Source organism: Pseudophryne corroboree, chromosome 9 (assembly GCF_028390025.1).
Source record: "Pseudophryne corroboree isolate aPseCor3 chromosome 9, aPseCor3.hap2, whole genome shotgun sequence".
Taxonomy (NCBI): Eukaryota; Metazoa; Chordata; class Amphibia; order Anura; family Myobatrachidae; genus Pseudophryne; species Pseudophryne corroboree.
In genome coordinates this window covers 37,155,955-37,177,220 of record NC_086452.1, presented here as the reverse complement: position 1 = coordinate 37,177,220, position 21,266 = coordinate 37,155,955, and the positions used below count along the sequence as shown (strand labels likewise).

Below are 21,266 nucleotides of genomic sequence, written 5' to 3'. Positions count from 1 at the left end.
AACTTTTACTCTAAGCAGCTCAGGAGAGCCCCTTAGTATGCACCCTTCTCGTTCGGGCACAAAAATCTAACTGAGGCTTGGAGGAGGGTCATAGGGGGAGGAGCCAGTGCACACCAGGTAGTTCTAAAGCTTTTACTTTTGTGCCCAGTCTCCTGCGGAGCCGCTATTCCCCATGGTCCTTTCGGAGTCCCCAGCATCCACTAGGACGTTAGAGAAATAGGATTTTCACAAAGATATACTGTATTACGTATTTTTCTCTGTGATTTAGTCACCATATCTCTCCTTTATCTCTGTTAGTGCTGACTACACTGCGCAGGGGTTTGGGTTCAGAGGTATAGTGCTGCTGATAATTGTACTGTGTTAACCTCATACTGCAAGTTATATCATGTCTGCTTCTGAGGGTAACGGTTCTGGGGCTGAACACACTGCCGGTGTTGCTGACGCCACGGGGCCATATGAGGAGAATATAGCAGCTGTGGGCTCTGGTTCTGGGGGCTCCTTGCCCCCCAGTGGGACTGTGGCAACGGAGGCAAATACTGACCCACCGTGGGACGCTTTTTCCGCGCTTCTGCATAAGCTAGTTCATAACTTACTCCCCCTATGGGACCCCCAATGCCGGTACAGCCGTATGTGGTCCCTGCAGCTAACCCGCCGTGGGCGGACGATTTATCTGCTCAATTAAAGAAGTTGAACCAGTCCTTGACTACTAAACAGTCTGACCAACGCTCGCCTAAGTCCAAGAGGTCCTCTAAGCGAGCGCTTGTCTCCTCACAATCCTAAGCGAGCGCTTGTCTCCTCACAATCCACTGCTGTCACTGACACCTCGTCTGATGAAGACGGCACATATACTGACCCCTCAGGTTCTGACTCAGATACGGCTGATGGGGAGGGTAGTTCACATGTGGATGTTCCTGATCTTTTGGAGGCTATTAAGTTAATTCTGCAGATTACGGATGATCCCGAGCCATCCGTCCCTCCTAAGAAACCAGATAGGTTCAAGCGTCAGAAGGTGGTTAAGCAAGTTTTACCTCACTCTAGTGGATATACGTCAGGAACCCTGGGTAAACCCGGGTACGAAGTTTGTGCCTCAAAAGAAGATGCTGGCTCGCTATCCCCTCGCTCCAGAGCTGTCTAAAAATTGGGAAAAGCCTCCTCCAGTAGACTCACATGTGGCTAGGATGGTGGTTTCCTCAGCTCTACCTGTCACTACCGTCACATCTCTAAAAGAGCCTACGGATAAACGTGTGGAGGATTGTCTGAAAGCGATTTACACCCTCACGGGTGCTGCACAAAGGCCCACTATTGCAGCTACATGGGCTGCAGAGGCTATTGAAGCATGGGCCTTGGAGTTAGAAGCTGAAATCTCTTTTGACCATGCTAGACAATGCTTGTCATATATTGTCACAGCTTCTCGATATATTAAAAAGGCGGCCTCCTGATGCCAGTATCCTAGCAGCCAAGGCCTCTACTACGTCAGTCCTGGCTCGCCGGATATTGTGGCTGAGATCCTGGTCTGTGGATCTGGACTCTAGAAAAACCCTGGAGGTACTCCCTTTCAAAGGAGATATTCTGTTTGGGGAGGACCTAAATAAGATTGTGGCTGACTTGGCTACTGCCAAAACTTCCTGTCTGCCTAATACCGCTCCTTCTGTGTGTGGTTTCAGAGAAAAATTGCGACTTTACCTGATGTTCATACTTTCACTCGGGGTGTGTTGCGTATCCAACCTCCCTATGTCCCGCCTGTGGCTCCTTGGGACTTGTCGGTGGTTTTGGAGGCGTTGCAGGAGCCTCCATTAGAACCTCTTGGTTCAGCTGACCTTAAGTGGCTTTCCCTTAAGGTGGTGTTCTTGCTGGCTATTGCCTCTGCTAGAAGAGTGTCGGATCTGGGTGCCTTGTCTTGTAGTTCCCCATATCTGATTTTTCACCGTGACCGGGCGGTTCTTAGGACTCGTCCCGGATATTTACCTAAGGTGGTTTCTTCGTTCCACCTTAATCAGGAGATTGTGTTTCCGGCCTTTGTCTCTCCTGATTTGTCTCCCAAAGAGCGGTCTTTGGATGTGGTACGGGCTCTCCGTATCTATGTGAAGAGAACTGCTTCTATTCGAAAATCTGATTCTCTCTTTGCTTTGTTTGGATTTCACAAACGGGGCTGGCCTGCTCACAAGCAAACTCTGGCCAGATGGATTAGAATGGTGATTGCACATGCTTATGTGAGGGCTAGTCTGTCGGCTCCTGCTCACATTACGGCCCATTCTACTCGGTCTGTTGGACCTTCTTGGGCGGCCCAACGTGGTGCGACCCTTGATCAATTGTGCAAGGCGGCTACGTGGTCCTCAGGGAACACGTTCATAAGGTTCTATGCCTTCGATACTGCCGCTTCCCAGGATGCTTCCTTTGGACGCCGGGTTCTTGTGCCCGCTACAGTGCATCCCCTCCCATAAGGAACTGCTTTAGGACATCCCCATTGTCCAATCCTCGTGGAGCCCAGTGTACCCCGCAGCAGAAAACTAGTTTTATGGTAAGAACTTACCTTTGTTAAAACTCTTTCTGCGAGGTACACTGGGCTCCACAATGTGCCCACCCTGACGCACTTAGCTTCTTCGGGTTGGTATGGCATTAGCCGCTGACACTTCTCCTGTCGTGAGAGTGTGGTGTATGTGGCTACTAACCGTTGTCGTCTCTTTTCCTGCTACTGCATTGGACTGGTTAACTAAAAACTGAGCTCCTGTGCTGGGAGGCGGGGTGATATAGGAGGCGGTGCTGTGCATTCTGGGAACAGTCAAAGCTTTGAGCCTGTTGGTGCCTCGGATCAAGATCCTACTCTACACCCCATTGTCCAATTCTTGTGGAGCCCAGTTTACCTCGCAGAAAGAGTTTTAACAAAGATAAGTTCTTACCATAAAACTCGTTTTTGTGCTGTACCCCACTGTGTATCCATAGCATACATGTATTGTGACTACTGTGTATCCATAACATACAAGTTCTGTGACTCTGCAGGCCGTACCCTACTGTGTATCCATAACATACAAGTACTGTGAATACTGTGTATCCATAACATACAAGTACTGTAACTCCGCAGGCCGTATCCTACTGTGTATCCATAACATACAAGTACTGTGGCTACTGTGTATCCATAACATACAAGTACTGTGTCTCCGCAGGCCGTACCCTGCTGTATATCCATAACATACAAGTGCTGTGACTACTGTGTATCCATAACATACAAGTACTGTGTCTCCGCAGGCCATACCCTGCTGTGTATCCATAACATACAAGTACTGTGACTACTGTGTATGCATAACATACAAGTACTGTAACTCTGCAGGCCGTATCCCACTGTGTATCCATAACATACAAGTACAGTGACTTTGCAGGCCGCAACCCGCTGCGTTCACATAAGCGGTGACTCTGCAGTGTCATTTGCGAACACAGTTTTAAAAAAAGTTAAAACAAATTTTAAAGAAGTAAAAATAAGAATTTACTCACCGGTAATTCTATTTCTCGTAGTCCGTAGTGGATGCTGGGGACTCCGTAAGGACCATGAGGAATAGCGGGCTCCGCAGGAGACTGGGCACTCTAAAGAAAGATTCAGTACTATCTGGTGTGCACTGGCTCCTCCCTCTATGCCCCTCCTCCAGACCTTAGTTAAGGAAACTGTGCCCGGAAGAGCTGACATTACAAGGAAAGGATTTTGGAATCCAGGGTAAGATTCATACCAGCCACACCAATCACACCGTATAACTTGTGATAAACTTACCCAGTTAACAGTATGAACAAACAACAGAGCATCAACCAATGGATGCCAACATAACATAAACCTATATCAAGCAATAACCATATACACGTATTGCAGAAAGTCCGCACTAGGGACGGGCGCCCAGCATCCACTACGGACTACGAGAAATAGAATTACCGGTGAGTAAATTCTTATTTTCTCTAACGTCCTAGTGGATGCTGGGGACTCCGTAAGGACCATGGGGATTATACCAAAGCTCCCAAACGGGCGGGAGAGTGCGGATGACTCTGCAGCACCGAATGGGCAAACACCAGGTCTTCCTCAGCCAGGGTATCAAACTTGTAGAACTTTGCAAATGTGTTTGAACCCGACCAAGTAGCAGCTCGGCAAAGCTGTAATGCCGAGACCCCTCGGGCAGCCGCCCAAGAAGAGCCCACCTTCCTTGTGGAATGGGCTTTTACTGATTTTGGATGCGGCAATCCAGCCGCAGAATGAGCCTGCTGAATCGTGTTACAGATCCAGCGAGCAATGGTTTGCTTTGAAGCAGGAGCACCCAGCTTGTTGGATGCATACAGAATAAACAGCGAGTCAGTCTTCCTGACTCCAGCTGTCCTGGCAACATAGATCTTCAAAGCCCTGACTACATCAAGCAACTTGGAATCCTCCAAGTCACGAGTAGCCGCAGGCACCACAATAGGTTGGTTCAGATGAAAAGCTGACACCACCTTTGGCAGAAACTGCGGACGAGTTCGCAATTCTGCCCTGTCCATATGGAAAACCAGATAGGGGCTTTTACATGACAAAGCCGCTAATTCTGACACACGCCTAGCCGAGGCTAAAGCCGAGGCTAGGGCCAACAGCATGACCACTTTCCACGTGAGATACTTTAGTTCCACCGTCTTAAGTGGCTCAAACCAGTGGGATTTCAGGAAACTCAACACCACGTTAAGATCCCAAGGTGCCATTGGTGGCACAAAAGGAGGCTGAATGTGCAGCACTCCCTTAACAAAAGTCTGAACCTCAGGCAGTGAAGCCAGTTCTTTTTGAAAGAAAATGGATAGGGCCGAAATCTGGACCTTTTATAGACCCTAATTTCAGGCCCAAAGTCACACCCGACTGTAGGAAGTGCAGGAATCGACCCAGTTGGAATTCCTCTGTAGGGGCCTTCCTGGCCTCACACCAAGCAACATATTTTCGCCATATACGGTGATAATGTTTTGCTGTCACGTCCTTCCTAGCCTTTATCAGCGTAGGAATGACTGCTTCCGGAATGCCCTTTTCTGCTAGGATCCAGTGTTCAACCGCCATGCCGTCAAACGCAGCCGCAGTAAGTCTTGGAACAGACAGGGCCCTTGTTGTAACAGGTCCTGTCTGAGAGGCAGAGGCCACGGGTCCTCTGTGAGCATTTCTTGCAATTCCGGGTACCAAGTCCTTCTTGGCCAATCCGGAACAATGAGTATTGTTCTCACTCCTCTTTTTCTTACAATTCTCAGCACCTTTGGTATGAGAGGAAGAGGAGGAAACACATAGACCGACTGGAACACCCACGGTGTTACTAGTGCGTCCACAGCTATCGCCTGAGGGTCCCTTGACCTGGCGCAATATCTTTTTAGCTTTTTGTTGAGACGGGACGCCATCATGTCTACCTGTGGCAGTTCCCATCGATTTGCAATCTGCGTGAAGACTTCCTGATGAAGTCCCCACTCTCCCGGGTGGAGGTCGTGTCTGCTGAGGAAGTCTGCTTCCCAGTTGTCCACTCCCGGAATGAACACTGCTGACAGTGCTAGTACGTGATTCTCCGCCCACCGAAGAATCCTGGTGGCTTCTGCCATTGCCACCCTGCTTCTTGTGCCGCCCTGGCGGTTCACATGGGCCACCGCCGTGATGTTGTCTGACTGAATCAGCGCTGGTTGGTTTCGAAGCAGAGGCTCCGCTTGACTCAGGGCGTTGTATATGGCCCTTAGCTCCAGGATATTGATGTGCAGACAAGTCTCCTGACTTGACCACAACCCTTGGAAGTTTCTTCCTTGAGTGACTGCCCTCCACCCTCGGAGGCTTGCATCCGTGGTCACCAGGACCCAGTCCTGTATGCCGAATCTGCGGCCCTCGAGGAGGTGAGCACCTTGTAGCCACCACAGAAGAGACACCCTGGCCCTGGGGGACAGGGTGATCATCCGATGCATCTGAAGATGCGATCCGGACCACTTGTCCAGCAGATCCCACTGAAAGATCCTCGCATGGAACCTGCCAAAGGGAATGGCTTCGTAAGACGCCACCATCTTTCCCAGGACTCGTGTGCAGTGATGCACCGACACCTGTTTTGGCTTCAGGAGGTTTCTGACTCACGAGCTCCTGAGCCTTCTCCTCCGGGAGAAACACCTTCTTCTGGTCTGTGTCCAGAATCATGCCCAGGAAGGGCAGACGCGTCGCAGGAATCAGCTGCGACTTTGGAATGTTCAGAATCCAGCCGTGCTGACGCAACACTTCCTGAGAGTGTGCTACACTGATCAGCAACTGCTCCCTGGACCTCGCCTTTATGAGGATATCGTCCAAGTATGGGATAATTGTAACCCCTTGCTTCCAAAGGAGCACCATCATCTCCGCCATCACTTTGGTAAAAACTCTCGGTGCCGTGGACAGGCCGAACGGCAACGTCTGGAATTGGTAATGACAGTCCCGTACCACAAACCTGAGGTACTCCTGATGAGGCGGATAAATGGGGACATGCAAGTAAGCATCCTTGATGTCCAGCGACACCATAAAATCCCCTTCCTCCAGGCTTGCAATGACCGCTCTGAGCGATTCCATTCTGAACTTGAATTTCTTCAGATAAAAGTTCCAGGATTTTAAATTTAAAATGGGTCTGACCGAACCGTCCGGTTTCGGTACCACAAACATAGTGGAATAGTAGCCCCTTCCCCGTTGAAGGGGGGGGACCTCTACCACCACTTTCTGGAGAAAAAGTTTGTGAATTGCCTCCACCACTATCTCCCTTTCCATGGGGGAAGCTGGTAAGGCCGATTTTAGGTAACGGTGAGGGGGCATCACCTCGAATTCCAGCTTGTATCCCTGAGACACAATTTGTATAGCCCAAGGATCCACCTGTGAGCGAACCCACTGGTGGCTGAAATGTCGGAGATGCGCCCCCACAGCTCCTGGCTCCGCCTGTGGAGCCCCAGCGTCATGCGGTGGACTTAGTGGAAGTGGGGGAAGACTTTTGTTCCTGGGAACTAGCTGCGTGGTGCAGCTTTTTTCCTCTACCCCTGCCTCTGGCAAGAAAGGACGCACCTCTGACCTTCTTGCTCCTCTGAGAACGAAAGGACTGCATTTGGTAATACGGTGCTTTCTTAGGTTGTGGAGGGACATAAGGCAAGAAATTTGACTTCCCAGCCGTAGCTGTGGAAACTAGGTCCGAGAGACCGTCCCCAAACAATTCCTCACCCTTGTAAGGTAAAACCTCCATGTGTTTTTTAAAATCGGTATCCCCTGTCCATTGCCGAGTCCACAGGACCCTTCTGGCAGAAATGGACATAGCGTTAACTCTAGAGCCCAGCAGGCAAATGTCCCTCTGGGCATCCCGCATACATAGGACCGCGTCCTTGATATGTGCCAGGGTCAGTAGAACGGTGTCCCTGTCCAGGGTATCTAACTCCTCAGACAGAGAATCCGTCCATGCAGCTACCGCACTACACATCCAGGCCGAAGCAATTGCTGGCCTCAGCAGTGTGCCAGAATGTGTATAAACTGACTTCAGGATAGCTTCCTGCTTTCTATCTGCAGGATCCTTTAGGGCGGCCGTATCCGGAGACGGCAGGGCCACCTTCTTAGACAAGCGTGTCAACGCCTAGTCTACCCTAGGGGAGGATTCCCAGCGTAACCTGTCCATTGGCGGGAAAGGATACGCCATGAGTAATCTCTTGGAAATTATCACCTTCCTGTCAGGAGAATCCCAAGCTTTTTCACATAATTCATTTAATTCATGGGAAGGGGGAAAAGTCACTTCATGCTTTTTCTCCCCATACATATAAATCCTCTTGTCAGGGACAGGATTTTCCTCAGAAATGTGTAATACATCCTTCATTGCTACAATCATGTAGCGGATGGCTTTAGTCATTTTAGGCTGCAACTTTGCCTCATCGTCATCGACACTGGAGTCAGATTCCGTGTCGACATCTGTGTCAACTATCTGGGATAGTGTGCGCTTTTGAGACCCTGACGGCCTCTGTGCTGTAGGATCAGGCATGGGTTGAGACCCTGCCTGTCCCCCGGTTACAGTATTATCCAATCTGTTATGCAAGGAGTTTACATTATCATTTAACACCTTCCACATATCCATCCAATCAGGTGTCGGCACCGTCGGCGGCGACACCACACTCAGCTGCACTTGTTCTGCCTCCACGTATCCTTCCTCATCAAACATGTCGACACAGGCGTACCGACACACAGCACACACACAGGGAATGCTCTGACTGAGGACAGGACCCCACAAAAGGCTTTTGGGGAGACAGAGAGAGAGTATGCCAGCACACACCCCAGCGCTATATAACCCAGGGATTACACAGTACCTTAGTGTTTACCGTGTAGCTGCTGTTAATATATATATATATATATATATATATATATACTGCGCCTAAATTTATGTGCCCCCCCTCTCTTTTTTACCCTCTAAAGCACCTGAATACTGCAGGGGAGAGCCTGGGGAACGTCCTTCCAGCGGAGCTGTGAAGAGAAAATGGCGCTGGTGTGCTGAGGAAGAAGGCCCCGCCCCCTCAGCGCTTTAATGTATAAAAATGGCAGGGGCTCTGGCATATATACAGTCCCAGACTGTATATATGTCTCTTTTTGCCAAAAAAGGTACTTAATTGTTACCCAGGGCGCCCCCCCCTGCGCCCTGCACCCTACAGTGACCGGAGTGTGCGGTGTGCTGTGGGAGCAATGGCGCACAGCTGCAGTGCTGTGCGCTACCTTAAGTGAAGACAGGAGTCTTCAGCCGCCGATTTCGATGTCTTCATGCTTCTGCTGCTTCTGATCTTCTGGCTCTGCGAGGGGGACGGCGGCGCGGCTCCGGGAACGGACGATCAAGGTTAGGTACCTGTGTTCGATCCCTCTGGAGCTAATGGTGTTCAGTAGCCTAAGAAGCGCTACCTAGCTGCCGTGAGTAGGTTTGCTTCTCTCCCCTCAGTTCCTCGTAGCAGAGAGTCTGTTGCCAGCAGAAGCTCTCTGAAAACAAAAAACCTAACAAAATACTTTCTTTTCTAGCAAGCTCAGGAGAGCCCACTAGGAGCACGCAGCTCGGCCGGGCACAGATTCTAACTGAGGTCTGGAGGAGGGGCATAGAGGGAGGAGCCAGTGCACACCAGATAGTACTGAATCTTTCTTTAGAGTGCCCAGTCTCCTGCGGAGCCCGCTATTCCCCATGGTCCTTACGGAGTCCCCAGCATCCACTAGGACGTTAGAGAAAAAGAATTGCTCTTTTAAATTGTACAACTTGTGTATGCAGAGCCGGCCCTAACCAATTTGATGCCCTAGGCAAGATTTTGGCTGGTGCCCCCTAGCACCACCGCTGGTTCTGCCTCTGACCTTGCACCTCTTTCCCAGCACCATCACCCCTCACCCATAGCAGTCCTTGTACCCCCTATATTTTAAATAGGAACAGTTCGCACATTTGACGCACAGCCCAAAAAGGGGCATCTTCTTGCTGGGAAGGGGCATGGCCACACAATAGTAATCCCAATTCCAATTACGCCACACAGTGCTGCAACTTTATTCACATTTTATCTTGCGATAGTGTCCATAATTCATATTACATCCCACAGTAGTATCACTTTACCTTATAAACGTTACTCCTCACAGTAGAGCCCCTTATTCACATTACATCACACTGAATTGCTCCTTATTCACATTACACCACACCTTATTGCTCTTTATTCACATTAGACGACACAGTAGTGCCCTTTCTATATGCAACGCCACATAGTAGAGCACCTTATACACATAATGCCACACATTAGTAATGCATTTATACACAATTCCACACAGTAATGCCCCTTACACATATGAGACACATTAATGTCCATATAAACATAATGCACCTTACACATTATGACAACCTTTATTATTATTATTATTATTATTGTGCCCCCTACACATTTGCTGCACATTATTAGTGCCCCTATACACATAATGACACACATACAGTAGTACCCTGTTACACATATGCCGCACATTATTAATGCCCTTATACACATAATGACACACATAGTGGCCCTTTACACATATGTTGCACATTATTAATGCATTTTTACATGACACACATAATGCCCCTTACACATATTCTGAACACTACTGCACAACCAACCCACTCACATGCACACAGCACTCACACTGCTACTAACACTGTGACCTCTGCCTCTGCTTGGATACAGATGTGTCCTCACAAATATTGCATCAATGCTAACGTCGGGCACCTTTTTTTTTTAATGAAAATGCATCTTATTTGCATTGCTATGTGGCTAGGATGCACAAGCAGCTTCTGCTGATTAAACTGATATGCAGCATGCCAATATACTGTGTGAGACTGTGGCTATATCTGCATATGAAATGCTACACACAGAATATAGGCATGCCGCATATCATTTTAATCAGCAGAAGCTGATGATGCCCCTAGGCATATCAAATGCCCTAGGCAATTGCCTAGTTTGCCTATGCATATGGCCGGCTCTGTGTGTATGTTACTGTAAATTCATCGATATGGATAATGTGGACCATTCTTTTATTGTGGGTTTTTTTCCGCTAGGCCTCACCTCACTGTCACTTAGCTTACTCAGCCAACTAGCTAGGTCCAGCATTTTAGCCTAAACTGGTTGAAAACAATATTGTGAGGTGGTTAACATTCAGTGGAAATGCCTGGAAATTTATGTAATTGAGGTTAATAATATTCTAGGAACAAAAAAAGGCCCAAATTCTGTGATTTTAGCTTTTTTGTAAATTCTTTAAAAAAAATGCAAAACAAAAGCCAGCCACAACATTTTCACCAAAACCAAAACAGGACGACTAATTAGAACCAAAACCAGAAAAAAAAAATATCAGACGCACATCATAGTTGTTTTATGGGTCTGGCTGGAGACGCGAATGGTGGAAAGAGAAAAAACAGCTCTAGCAGTGACATGACGCATTAACGCAGACAGGCAAGGCCAAGAATCAGTTCATGTCAATAAGTGATGATGTATCTATATTACAGACCGGGATACCCTCACTGAGGCACCATGCATTCCAGAACCTACTTATTATTAGAGAGAGAATATCAGGAGCTGCAGGAGGCTCGGCTATATGTAAGTATACCGATATATGTTCTTCTACAGAACATAAAACCATACTGCTAATTGCTCTTTAACTTCAGAGTCTTTATACTAATCTGTGGTTTGCTCCCAAGAGCTAGTGTGAGTAATAATAATGCACCTTATCTCACTTTGAAGTATCCTGTGCTGCATTTTTGTAATATGATTTCCATCTCCAAAAAGCTGTGTCTAGAGAACAACACTGGAAGAATGTTTAGTGATAGGGAAGAGGTTGAAGAGCAGATGACACAATCAGTGGCAGTGTATCGGTGGCCACCTCAGCTGGACCTATTGGTTTTGGTAGTAGAGTTATGACCTGTATATTCTATACCGGTGCAGGAGGCCGCACCGGTATTATGACAATACCTGTAGAGAGGTGATAAGACTTCTAGAAATGCTTCACTAGGTCTTCACCCCCAAGTACTTTAGTAGAGGCTTATCATCACAGGTTTATGGTGGACAGGACTACATAGAGCAGATGAGACAAGACATTTCACAGTGCTAATACAGGTCAATGTTAACAGTGCAGACAGTATGATAAATAATAAAAACTTGTAATAACTATACAGTATAGCATATTAATGTTCTGTCCATATGCAGAGGTCAGGGCTGGCAGCAGACAAATTACAAAAACAGTGACTCTGGGTCAGGGCTGGTGCGAGACAAACATATTGGTTAAATACTCTGGAATCAGTACAGGCCAAGATCAGGGCAGGGGAAACACCAAAATCCAAAAGACTGGTGAAGTCCGCAACAAGGAACGCAGGTTCAGCTACACGTAAAGCTGGAACTATCACTGGCACCAGAGAAACGTATTAGGGGTTAGTTAAACCAATGGAAAGACTTCTGTAATCCAGACCACCAGTGCAACCCATGCTGAGGACTGGCTTGTGGGAGAAAATAGATAATGTCAGGCTTTCCAAGACAACTGGCGCTAAAGCCAAGAGAGCCATGACATCAGCTAGAACTGTCATTTGCCGCTAGCACCTGGTCTATGTGGCATTTATTGGAGGCTTTCTGAACTTGGAGCAATGAGAAGCTCCTACAGTACAGTATATTTAAGGAATGGACCATGGTAAGAGAGTGGGGTTGCTCAAGCCTATGGGACAGGTAGGACACAATAGAGGACACAACGTATGGGGCCTCCAGAAGGGTGGACAGAATGGGCAAAACATCTTTGGATGAGGTGTATGTATGTGGTAGATGCTATTAATGGTGATGAGATGTCAGAGGCACCAGGGCTCATGATTTACCCTTTAGCACCCAATGGTGAGAGTTTTGTGTTTGAAGATGATGAGTGTTTCCCTAAAATTCCTAGGGATACTCAAGGTTGTAGTTTCCCATCATCTGTACAGCACATGTCGGCCACCCCTACAGAATCACTGGCAGCGCCTTCCCTTAAGGCCTATAATCAGCCCTTGCTGCGTATTCTGCTAGAATTTGAAAAGTTACCAAAGTGTCTAAGATCTGCGCTGCGTGCCAAGATAACATTGGTTTGTTTTCCTACCACTGCGGAATTACACATTAGGTTTGCAAATTTTGGCTTCAAAATTCACAGATCATTCAGGAGGACGTGCATACTATACAGGCTGCACACGGCACATGAGGGAGAGATTGGTTTGTTCATTGTTACATGTAATCATTACTAATGTTCCATCGGAGGGATCTCTCACCTGTATAATGCTTGTACTGCAGGGAATCTCTGTAATGCCAGCTACCGACAACTACCTACAGTGGATAGCCAAAGTGCAGGGATTGAAAGACTCACTTTGGGAAGGTATGTATTGAAAAAAGTTTGTAATTTTTTTTTCCTTTTACGTTCAGTTTTAAGATCACATAACAAACAAAAAGTTTAGGAACAAAGCTGCACTATCAGTCCCAGTCTCTCCCTAAATACGTAAAAGAAGAAACACTGCAGAATTCTGTGATGAAAATAAAAATACAATTTAAATTCTTGTGATTTATGGACAACTGTGTGGCCATCTTGATGACTGGTCATCGTCATGGGGGCCTGAGGCTTCAGTCCCATTCACCTCAAGGGGTCTATTCATGAAGCTGTGAAAAGAGTGGAGAAGTGAACCAGTGGAGAAGTTGCCCATGGCAACCAATCGGCTGCTCTGTATAATTTTATAGTACGTAAATTATAAATGTTACTTCAATTCTGATTGGTTGCCATGGGCAACTTCTCCAGTGTCTCACTTCTCCACACTTTTCACTGCTTCATGAATAGACCCCCAAATGCGTTTCCACTGCATGCACAAGCCTAAATGTTGTAAATGCCTCCATGTTTCCTGTCAGCTTCTCTTTTCTTACTTAGGGGTCTGTGTATCATTAATCACATATTAAATGCGATCTGGCCACGATACTAGCACCCAGACATGCATTGCAGTGAGCGATTATACCGGTGCTATGTTTGAACGAGCACCTACAGGGACGGCCCGTCCCTGCAATGTGCTCTAAGTGGATGCGGGGCTCCTGCACATGCCAGGGAGGAACCCTCTCCCGGCTAAGACTGCGATGTGTAGCCCATAAGCTACAAGGAGCTACCGCCATCTTCAGAAGGGGTTCAGTATGATTTACCGATGGACACAATACCGACGGTCAGGCTGCCTTTCACTGCTGTAGACCCCGTCCTTAGGGCCTAATTCAAGGTTGCTTGCAAAATCTTCCTCTAATGGGCAAAACCATGTGCAGTGCAGGTGGGGCAGAAGTAACATGTGCAGAGAGAGTTAGACTTGGGTGGGTTACATTGTTTCTGTGCAGGGTAAATACCGGCTGCTTTATTTTTACACTGCAATTTAGATTTCAGTTTGAACACACCCCACCCAAATCTAACTCTCTCTGCACATGTTACATCTGCCCCACCTGCAGGGCAACTTGGTTTTGCCCATTAGTGGATGGTTTTGCTTTTGCGATCAACTTTGAAATAGGCCATTAATCTGGCCAGCGCACAAAAGAATAATCAAAGCACAAAAATAGATTCACAAATGCTAATCCCCATTACGGCTGAAATGAATTGATCAAACTAATAAATCTGCGTGGCCGTGATTGTAGAAACGGCGTCAGGAAGAACTCAGATCATGGGGTATAGTATGCTGTCCTTTGTACGCTTACACAATGTAAGAGGATAAAATCTTGAGGTTAGTATTTTAGAACGAATATTAATTTCTGAACCTGCCAACAAAAGTAAAAATGTTTCTGGCCCAACCTTAATCCCACAACACCCTAATAAAGTATGTTTTCCTTTCTTTTTTCTCATTTCACCCAGGGGCTGTTCTGCAGCTTAACATGACATACACAGAAGAATATAACTATCACCCTCCAAGCATAATATTTAATACCATCCCATTCCACCCGAATGGTAAGGAAGTCATAATTAAGTTCTGAAATGAGTACTGATGTTTTATCAGATTATTGTACGAGAGTTCTATCCAATTTTTCTGTTCTTTAAAAAAAAAAAATAGATGGCTGGACACCAGCTAAAATATAAGGGGTTTTATGTGAAATTATTATTTTCCTACACACAAGACTGATTTAGATCTAGCGTCAATTACCCCTCCCCTGTCCTCCCCCGGGCCAACATCCGCTTTGGTCTCCATCTACTTTCCACAAATTTAGGGGTTTAAATAATTTATGGCATCATTCTATTCTTGATTAACACCCTAATGTAGCAGAATGTTGGGTTTAAAGGGGAGATGTATCAAACCAGACAGATATATTAGCCTGGTTCCATCGACGTTATTAAAAACGCAGTTTATTTGTTACATTTTTACCAATGCTCTGCAGGTTATATTTTGCCCTTGTTGCCTTTCTTTGTTGCTTTATGGTGTTTTCCTTTTGCAATATATCTCAGGATTCTCCTGTACACATGATGCTATTCGTTGGCTAGCTGCCTTATGATCGCTCCTTATCTTCCGCTCGTCTGTGTGTAACCAGCTGTGAAGTGGGTGGAGATAGAACAACCTGTAGCCAATCAATGGTAATGAACAATGGTATTGCCGCTGGGTCCCCATTACTAGTCACGACGATTTGGAATAGTAACCTGTGCCAAGTGCATCGGTAGCAAAGCGTGGCACCCAGCCGAGAAAAAAAAATATTTTTTTTGTGTCCACCATTTCCATGTTGATCTTTTCACCATGTCGACCTTAATGCATGTCGACCATACGGGGTCGACGTATTCATTGACAATCTTTTAATCCACACCCAGCATACAACCAGTAATGCATTTCTTCTTTTTTTCCCCACCCTATAAAATAAGGGCCATTTACAAACCAAAGAGAGTGCAGATCTACAAAGTATCTTTACTCGGGCAAGAGTGTCTACGTACCGGCTCGTTTCGAGGTGTGCAGCCACTTCTCGGTCTTTGGATCTGAACGACACCCCCTGGAAAATAATTCTACCCCCAGCTTTGCAGATTTGCAAACACATGTGTGGAACAAATAAAATATGTCACTTGAAAGTCCAAAACTGCAAACATTTTGGGACCACTACCACCATTAATCATGTAAACGTTTGCATTTTTCTCACTCGTTTTAACTCCATTCATGGCTTAAATGAATCACGAGAGTGAGCAGGCATCTGGAAAGTATTTATGACATGTGGCACTTCTGTGTATTTAAAGCTTTTTATTAAATGAGTTGAAAGGCGCAGCAGATCTGTGTTGCCGCATAGAACATTTAGGGGGGAATTCAAATGTTTGAAAAGTCAGTTGGGTGTCTGTGTTTTCCTATCTAATAGAAAAGAAAAAAACAGACACCCAACCGACTTTTCAAAAATTTGAATTCCCCCCATAAAGTGACAAATATTTCTTTCTGGTTCTAACACGGAGGAATTTATGGGGCCTAGCGTGGGGTTACCAGGATCTTTTGCTGAAAATAGCTCTTCCTTCTCTATGGCATAAATGCCTTAGCAATGCTGGTGAGGGCGGAATTTCCTGTGACACCGATGTCATGTGATCATTCAGAGCCAATGCAATGAAAGCTGGCAGCAGGATGAGGTCATCAGATGTTTCTCAGGGACACAGCGAGCATGCTCCAACCTCCATTGTGTCTGGTCCGTTTTTGCACTGAAAAAAAAAATGGGCTTTACCGCAACTTTTATCTAACACAAATCAATAAAGTCCTTCACAGCGCTGCTCTTGTAATAAGTCTCTAAGGGATACCACAGCTTAAAAATGACTGTAAATCGTCCATATGTCTTATCCACTATGAATGGACAAATAACTCTGATATACTTCACAGTATTGTTCTTATACTTCCACTCCAGTATATACCGCGTTATTCATATAATAGACAGTCTATTATGTGTCCACTCCAGAAATGAATTTTTCAATGCGGATGTCAAAAAGGTTAAAAAAACACACTTTATTTTAAAAAGATCCACTGTTAAAACAGGATTCGCACTTTGCAAAATCCACTATATGAATAGTATTTTCCTTCTTAAATAAAGCAATATTCAATATTCAGTAACATTCGGTTTAGCAGTTTGGTTCTGGGATGGATGGGTATATACCGCAACTTGTTTTTCGGGCAATTCAATAAAAAGACCATTTTTTTTGCACGGAAAAAAAAAAAGTTTTCGGCCAAAACCACATATGTTTCTGGGTGCACGTGTTTACATGATTGCAGCTGCAAAAAAAGTCACTTATCAGGGATTTTGTTTCGCCTGCCACTGGGCCTGTGCAAATAAAATAAAAAAATAGGGACAAGTGAATAACCCCCGGTGGATCAATTAGCCACAATTATTGACCGCGGCTAATTGAATTCTCATGTTGATGTTTAACGTAAACCTACCTGTCAATCTGGGGTAAATATTCGTAGTGATGAGAACAAGTTTGATCTCAGGCAAGACTGAAATGTATGTAGTCCAAAGCAAGAGAGGTAATATTAGTTATGTCATCGGCGCAGACAGGATCGGTATTGGATCCTGGCGTACAGGATTCCGCCTGTCACTATACTGACAGCGGCATCCCGTCTGCCAGAATGCATTGGTGTCACACAGTATATGCGTCCCTACTGGACAGATTTGGTGTCCCTGAGAGGTAACGGCTAAGCAGACGCGGGTGTGTCGCTGTAAGTGGCCACGTCCAAAGATGTTCCGCTGCTCACACAGGACGAAGTACTCAGAGGGAGTCACTGCTCCTGCCGTAGGGCGGATGCAAATTTCAGCGGTGCAACCGATGGTGCATCTAAAGACGCAGCGAGATGGAAACACATATAAGAATAAAATTAAAACAGGTAACTAATTAAAAAATTTAAATCAAGGCAAAAGTTGCAGCAAATTAGCCAGGCAATATTTAAAGCATAGGGAATACATTTTCTTTCCTTATTTATATATATATATATATATATATATATATATAAGACACACAAGTAATTCTGATTATATGAAACATTCCAAAATCCATGACAAATATACATACAAATGGAATCTTGAAATGGGAACCACACAGATGGTGAACCCAGAACTGACCAGTTTGTATAATCCCGTCAATGATCTAATTATTAATAGCTGATTCTTCTATAATTCAGGTTTATGTGAAGCGTGTCTAAATTGTTAATCTTGTATGAAGTTTTAAACACGGAAACAGAGGTGCGGATTTTTAAACACATCAGAAAAAGTTTCATTTCAGACCCTCACGAGATATCCAGAAACCGATCACCGAGATTGCAGCATGTCTAACATCTGTCCATAAAATGTTTTGTACTGTGTGGGGTAAATTTACTAAGATGGGAGTTCTATTTAAGATGGGATGTTACCCATAGCAACCAATCAGATTTTACTTCCCATTTATCTAGCACAGGGGTGGGGAACCTCCGGCACGGCGGCCGTATAAGGCCCGCAAAGCCGTTTGTTCCGGCCCACCCGCTTGTTTGTCAGCGAGATACGCCGCCGCTCAGTCCGGCTGTGGCGTGTCTCAGCTGTCAGGGCAGCGAGGAGAGAGCAGCTACTATGTCCGGCAGCAGCGGCGGGTAGGATCTCAAACCAGCCGCCGGTTCGTGAGGCAATCAGAGCTTGCGGACCGGCAGCCAAACAGGAGCTGCTGCTGTCGGTCTGCGAGCTCTGATTGGCTCACGAACTGGCAGCTGGTTTGAGGTCCTACACGCTGCCGCCGTCCGACATTACCGCACTCTCCTACCTGCCCTGACCTGACAGCTGAGACACGCCGCCGCCGGACGGAGCTGCAGCAGTGGTGAACGGTCTGGCACTGTGGGGGCATTTGTGTATCTGGCACTGTGGGGCCAATGTGTATCTGGCACTGTGGGGGCATTTGTGTATCTGGCACTGTGGGGGCAATGTGTATCTGGCACTGTGGGGGCATTTGTGTATCTGGCACTGTGGGGGCATTTGTGTATCTGGCACTGTGGGGGCATTTGTGTATCTGACACTGTGGGGGCATTTGTGTATCTGACACTGTGGGGGCAATGTGTATCTGGCACTGTGGGGGCATTTGTGTATCTGGCACTGTGGGGGCAATGTGTATCTGGCACTGTGGGCACATTTGTGTATCTGCCACTGTGGGGGCAATGTGTATCTGCCACTGTGGGGGCATTTGTGTATCTGACACTGTGGGGGCAATGTGTATCTGACACTGTGGGGGCATTTGTGTATCTGACACTGCGGGGGCATTTGTGTATCTGGCACTGTGGGGGCATTTGTGTATCTGACACTGTGGGGGCATTTGTGTATCTGGCACTGTGGGGGCATTTGTGGATCTGGCACTGTGGGAACATTTGTGTATCTGGCACTGTGGGGGCATTTGTGGATCTGGCACTGTGGGAACATTTGTGCATCTGGAACTGTGGGGGCATTTGTGTATCTGGCACTGTGGGGGCATTTGTGGATCTGGCACTGTGGGAACATTTGTGTATCTGGCCCTGTGGGGGCATTTATGTATCTGGCACTGTGGGGGCATTTGTGTATCTGGCACTGTGGGGGCATTTGTGTATCTGGCACTGTGGGGGCAATGTGTATCTGACACTGTGGGGGCATTTGTGTATCTGGCACTGTGGGGGCATTTGTGGATCTGGCACTGTGGGGGCATTTGTGGATCTGGCACTGTGGGAACATTTGTGTATCTGGCACTGTGGGGGCATTTATGTATCTGGCACTGTGGGGGCATTTGTATCTGCCACTGTGGAGACATTTGTGTATCTGGCACTGTGGGGGCATTTGTGTATCTGGCACTGTGGGGGCATATGTATATCTGCCACTGTGGGGTCATTTGTGTATGTGGCACTGTGGGGGCATTTGTATATCTGCCACTGTGGGGGCATTTGTGTATCTGGCACTGTGGGGGCATTTGTGTATCTGGCACTGCACTGGCATATGTGTATCTGGCACTGCACTATTGGGGGCATATGTGTATCACGTCCCATTTTAATTGGCCACACCCATTTTTTGGCACGCACGCGCCTTCGCGCGCACTCAGTACCTCTAAGGGGCATAACTACTGGGGGCATAACTACTGGTGGGCAGGGTCATTTTTACGTTGATAATTTTTGTATGGCCCCCGAAGGATTTTATAAATATCCAAATGGCCCTTGGTAGAAAAAAGGTTCCCCACCCCTGATCTAGCTCCTTCTAGAAGATAATTCTTGGAATTTGATTGGTTGCTATGGGCAACATCCCATCTTAACTAGAACTCCAATCCTAGTAAATTCACCCCTAAGGAGGGTATTCAATTCTAGTCGGAACTGCCGTCTTGTCGGAAAGACGGCAGTTTCCAACTTTTTAAGGTCGCACTCGCATAGTGTTCCGACCTATTCAATTGGGCTGGCGTTTTTCCGACAGGTTGGCAATTCCGACTTGTCAGAAAACACGTGGATCGGTGGATTATCTGCGGTTCCACGTGTTTTGTCGGATTCACAGCCAAATTCGACGCACGCGCCGCTGGAGGCACAAGGAGGGATCTGATTGGATCCCTCTCAGAGGGAATGCGGAGAGAAGCCCATAGGTTACTATTGGGTAATGCCATCTAAAGATGCCGTTTCCAACCGGGTCCAAGCTTCGGAATGTATTATATTCCGGAGCTTGGTGCCTATTGGAAAAGTGACCAGACCTCCGAAAACTTTATTTTCGGAGGATTGATCGCAAAAACAGCATTGATGCACCCCCCCCCCCCACCCCCGTCCACGGGAAATAATAAAATAAAATCATATCCTGCCCCTCCTGTGGTCCCACACCGTCTCACCACATTCTTCCATACGGTGAATGGCTGTTAGCACTGTGATTGGTGGATAGCTCCAGCCATCCACCACTCAGCATGCTGACAGCCATTCACTGTCTGGCTGGTAGAGAATGCTGCACTCTGATTGTGGGACCACCCCCCGCCCCCTGCTCGGAGGCCCCTAGAATTTTAGGCACTCTGGGCAGCTGCCCACTGTGCCTGTACTTTATAGCCCTGCTGACCCTTTATATTGCCATGACCAGGATTTCATTTTCGCTACTCACAACACTATCCTCATTTTGTATAGATTACAGGCATGTGGTCTGTGATCAGAGCCGGCCCTAACCAATATGATGCCCTAGGCAAGATTTTGGCTGGTGCCCCCTAGCACCACCGCTGGTTCTGCCTCTGACCTTGCACATCTTTCCCAGCACCATTACCCCTCACCCATAGCAGTCCTTGTACCCCCTATATTTTAAATAGGAACAGTTCGCACATTTGACGCACAGCCCAAAAAGGGGCATCTTCTTGCTGGGAAGGGACATGGCCACACAATAGTAACCCCAATTCCAATTACGCCACACAGTACTGCAACTTTATTCACATTTTATCTTGCGATAGTCTCCATAATTCATATTACATCCCACAGTAGTATCACTTTACCTTATAAACGTTACTCCTCACAGTAGAGCCCCTTATTCACATTACATCACACTGAATTGCTCCTTATTCACATTACACCACACCTTATTGCTCTTTATTCATATTAGACGACACAGTAGTGCCCTTTCTATTCGCAACGCCACATAGTAGAGCACCTTATACACATAATGCCACACATTAGTAATGCATTATACACAATTCCACACAGTAATGCCCCTTACACATATGAGACACATTAATGTCCTTATAAACATAATGCACCTTACACATTATGACAACCTTTATTAATGCCCTTTTACACATAATGTCCCTTACACACATGCCGCACATTATTAATGCCCTTATACACATAATGACACAC

General features: G+C 46.6%; 1 protein-coding gene across 6 annotated transcripts in view; it reads left to right on the top strand.

Annotated features, from left to right (window-relative positions):
• Window positions 1-21,266, top strand: part of UBE2U (ubiquitin conjugating enzyme E2 U) — a 90,127-nt gene that overhangs the window by 16,936 nt on the left and 51,925 nt on the right. For all 6 annotated transcript variants that reach the window (XM_063939179.1, XM_063939178.1, XM_063939182.1 and 3 more), the window contains exons 2-4: window positions 10,977-11,067; window positions 12,769-12,850; window positions 14,342-14,434. In XM_063939179.1, the coding sequence (XP_063795249.1) occupies window positions 11,002-11,067; window positions 12,769-12,850; window positions 14,342-14,434 (241 nt within the window). In that variant the 5' untranslated portion in view covers window positions 10,977-11,001. The remainder of the gene's footprint in view (window positions 1-10,976; window positions 11,068-12,768; window positions 12,851-14,341; window positions 14,435-21,266) is intronic.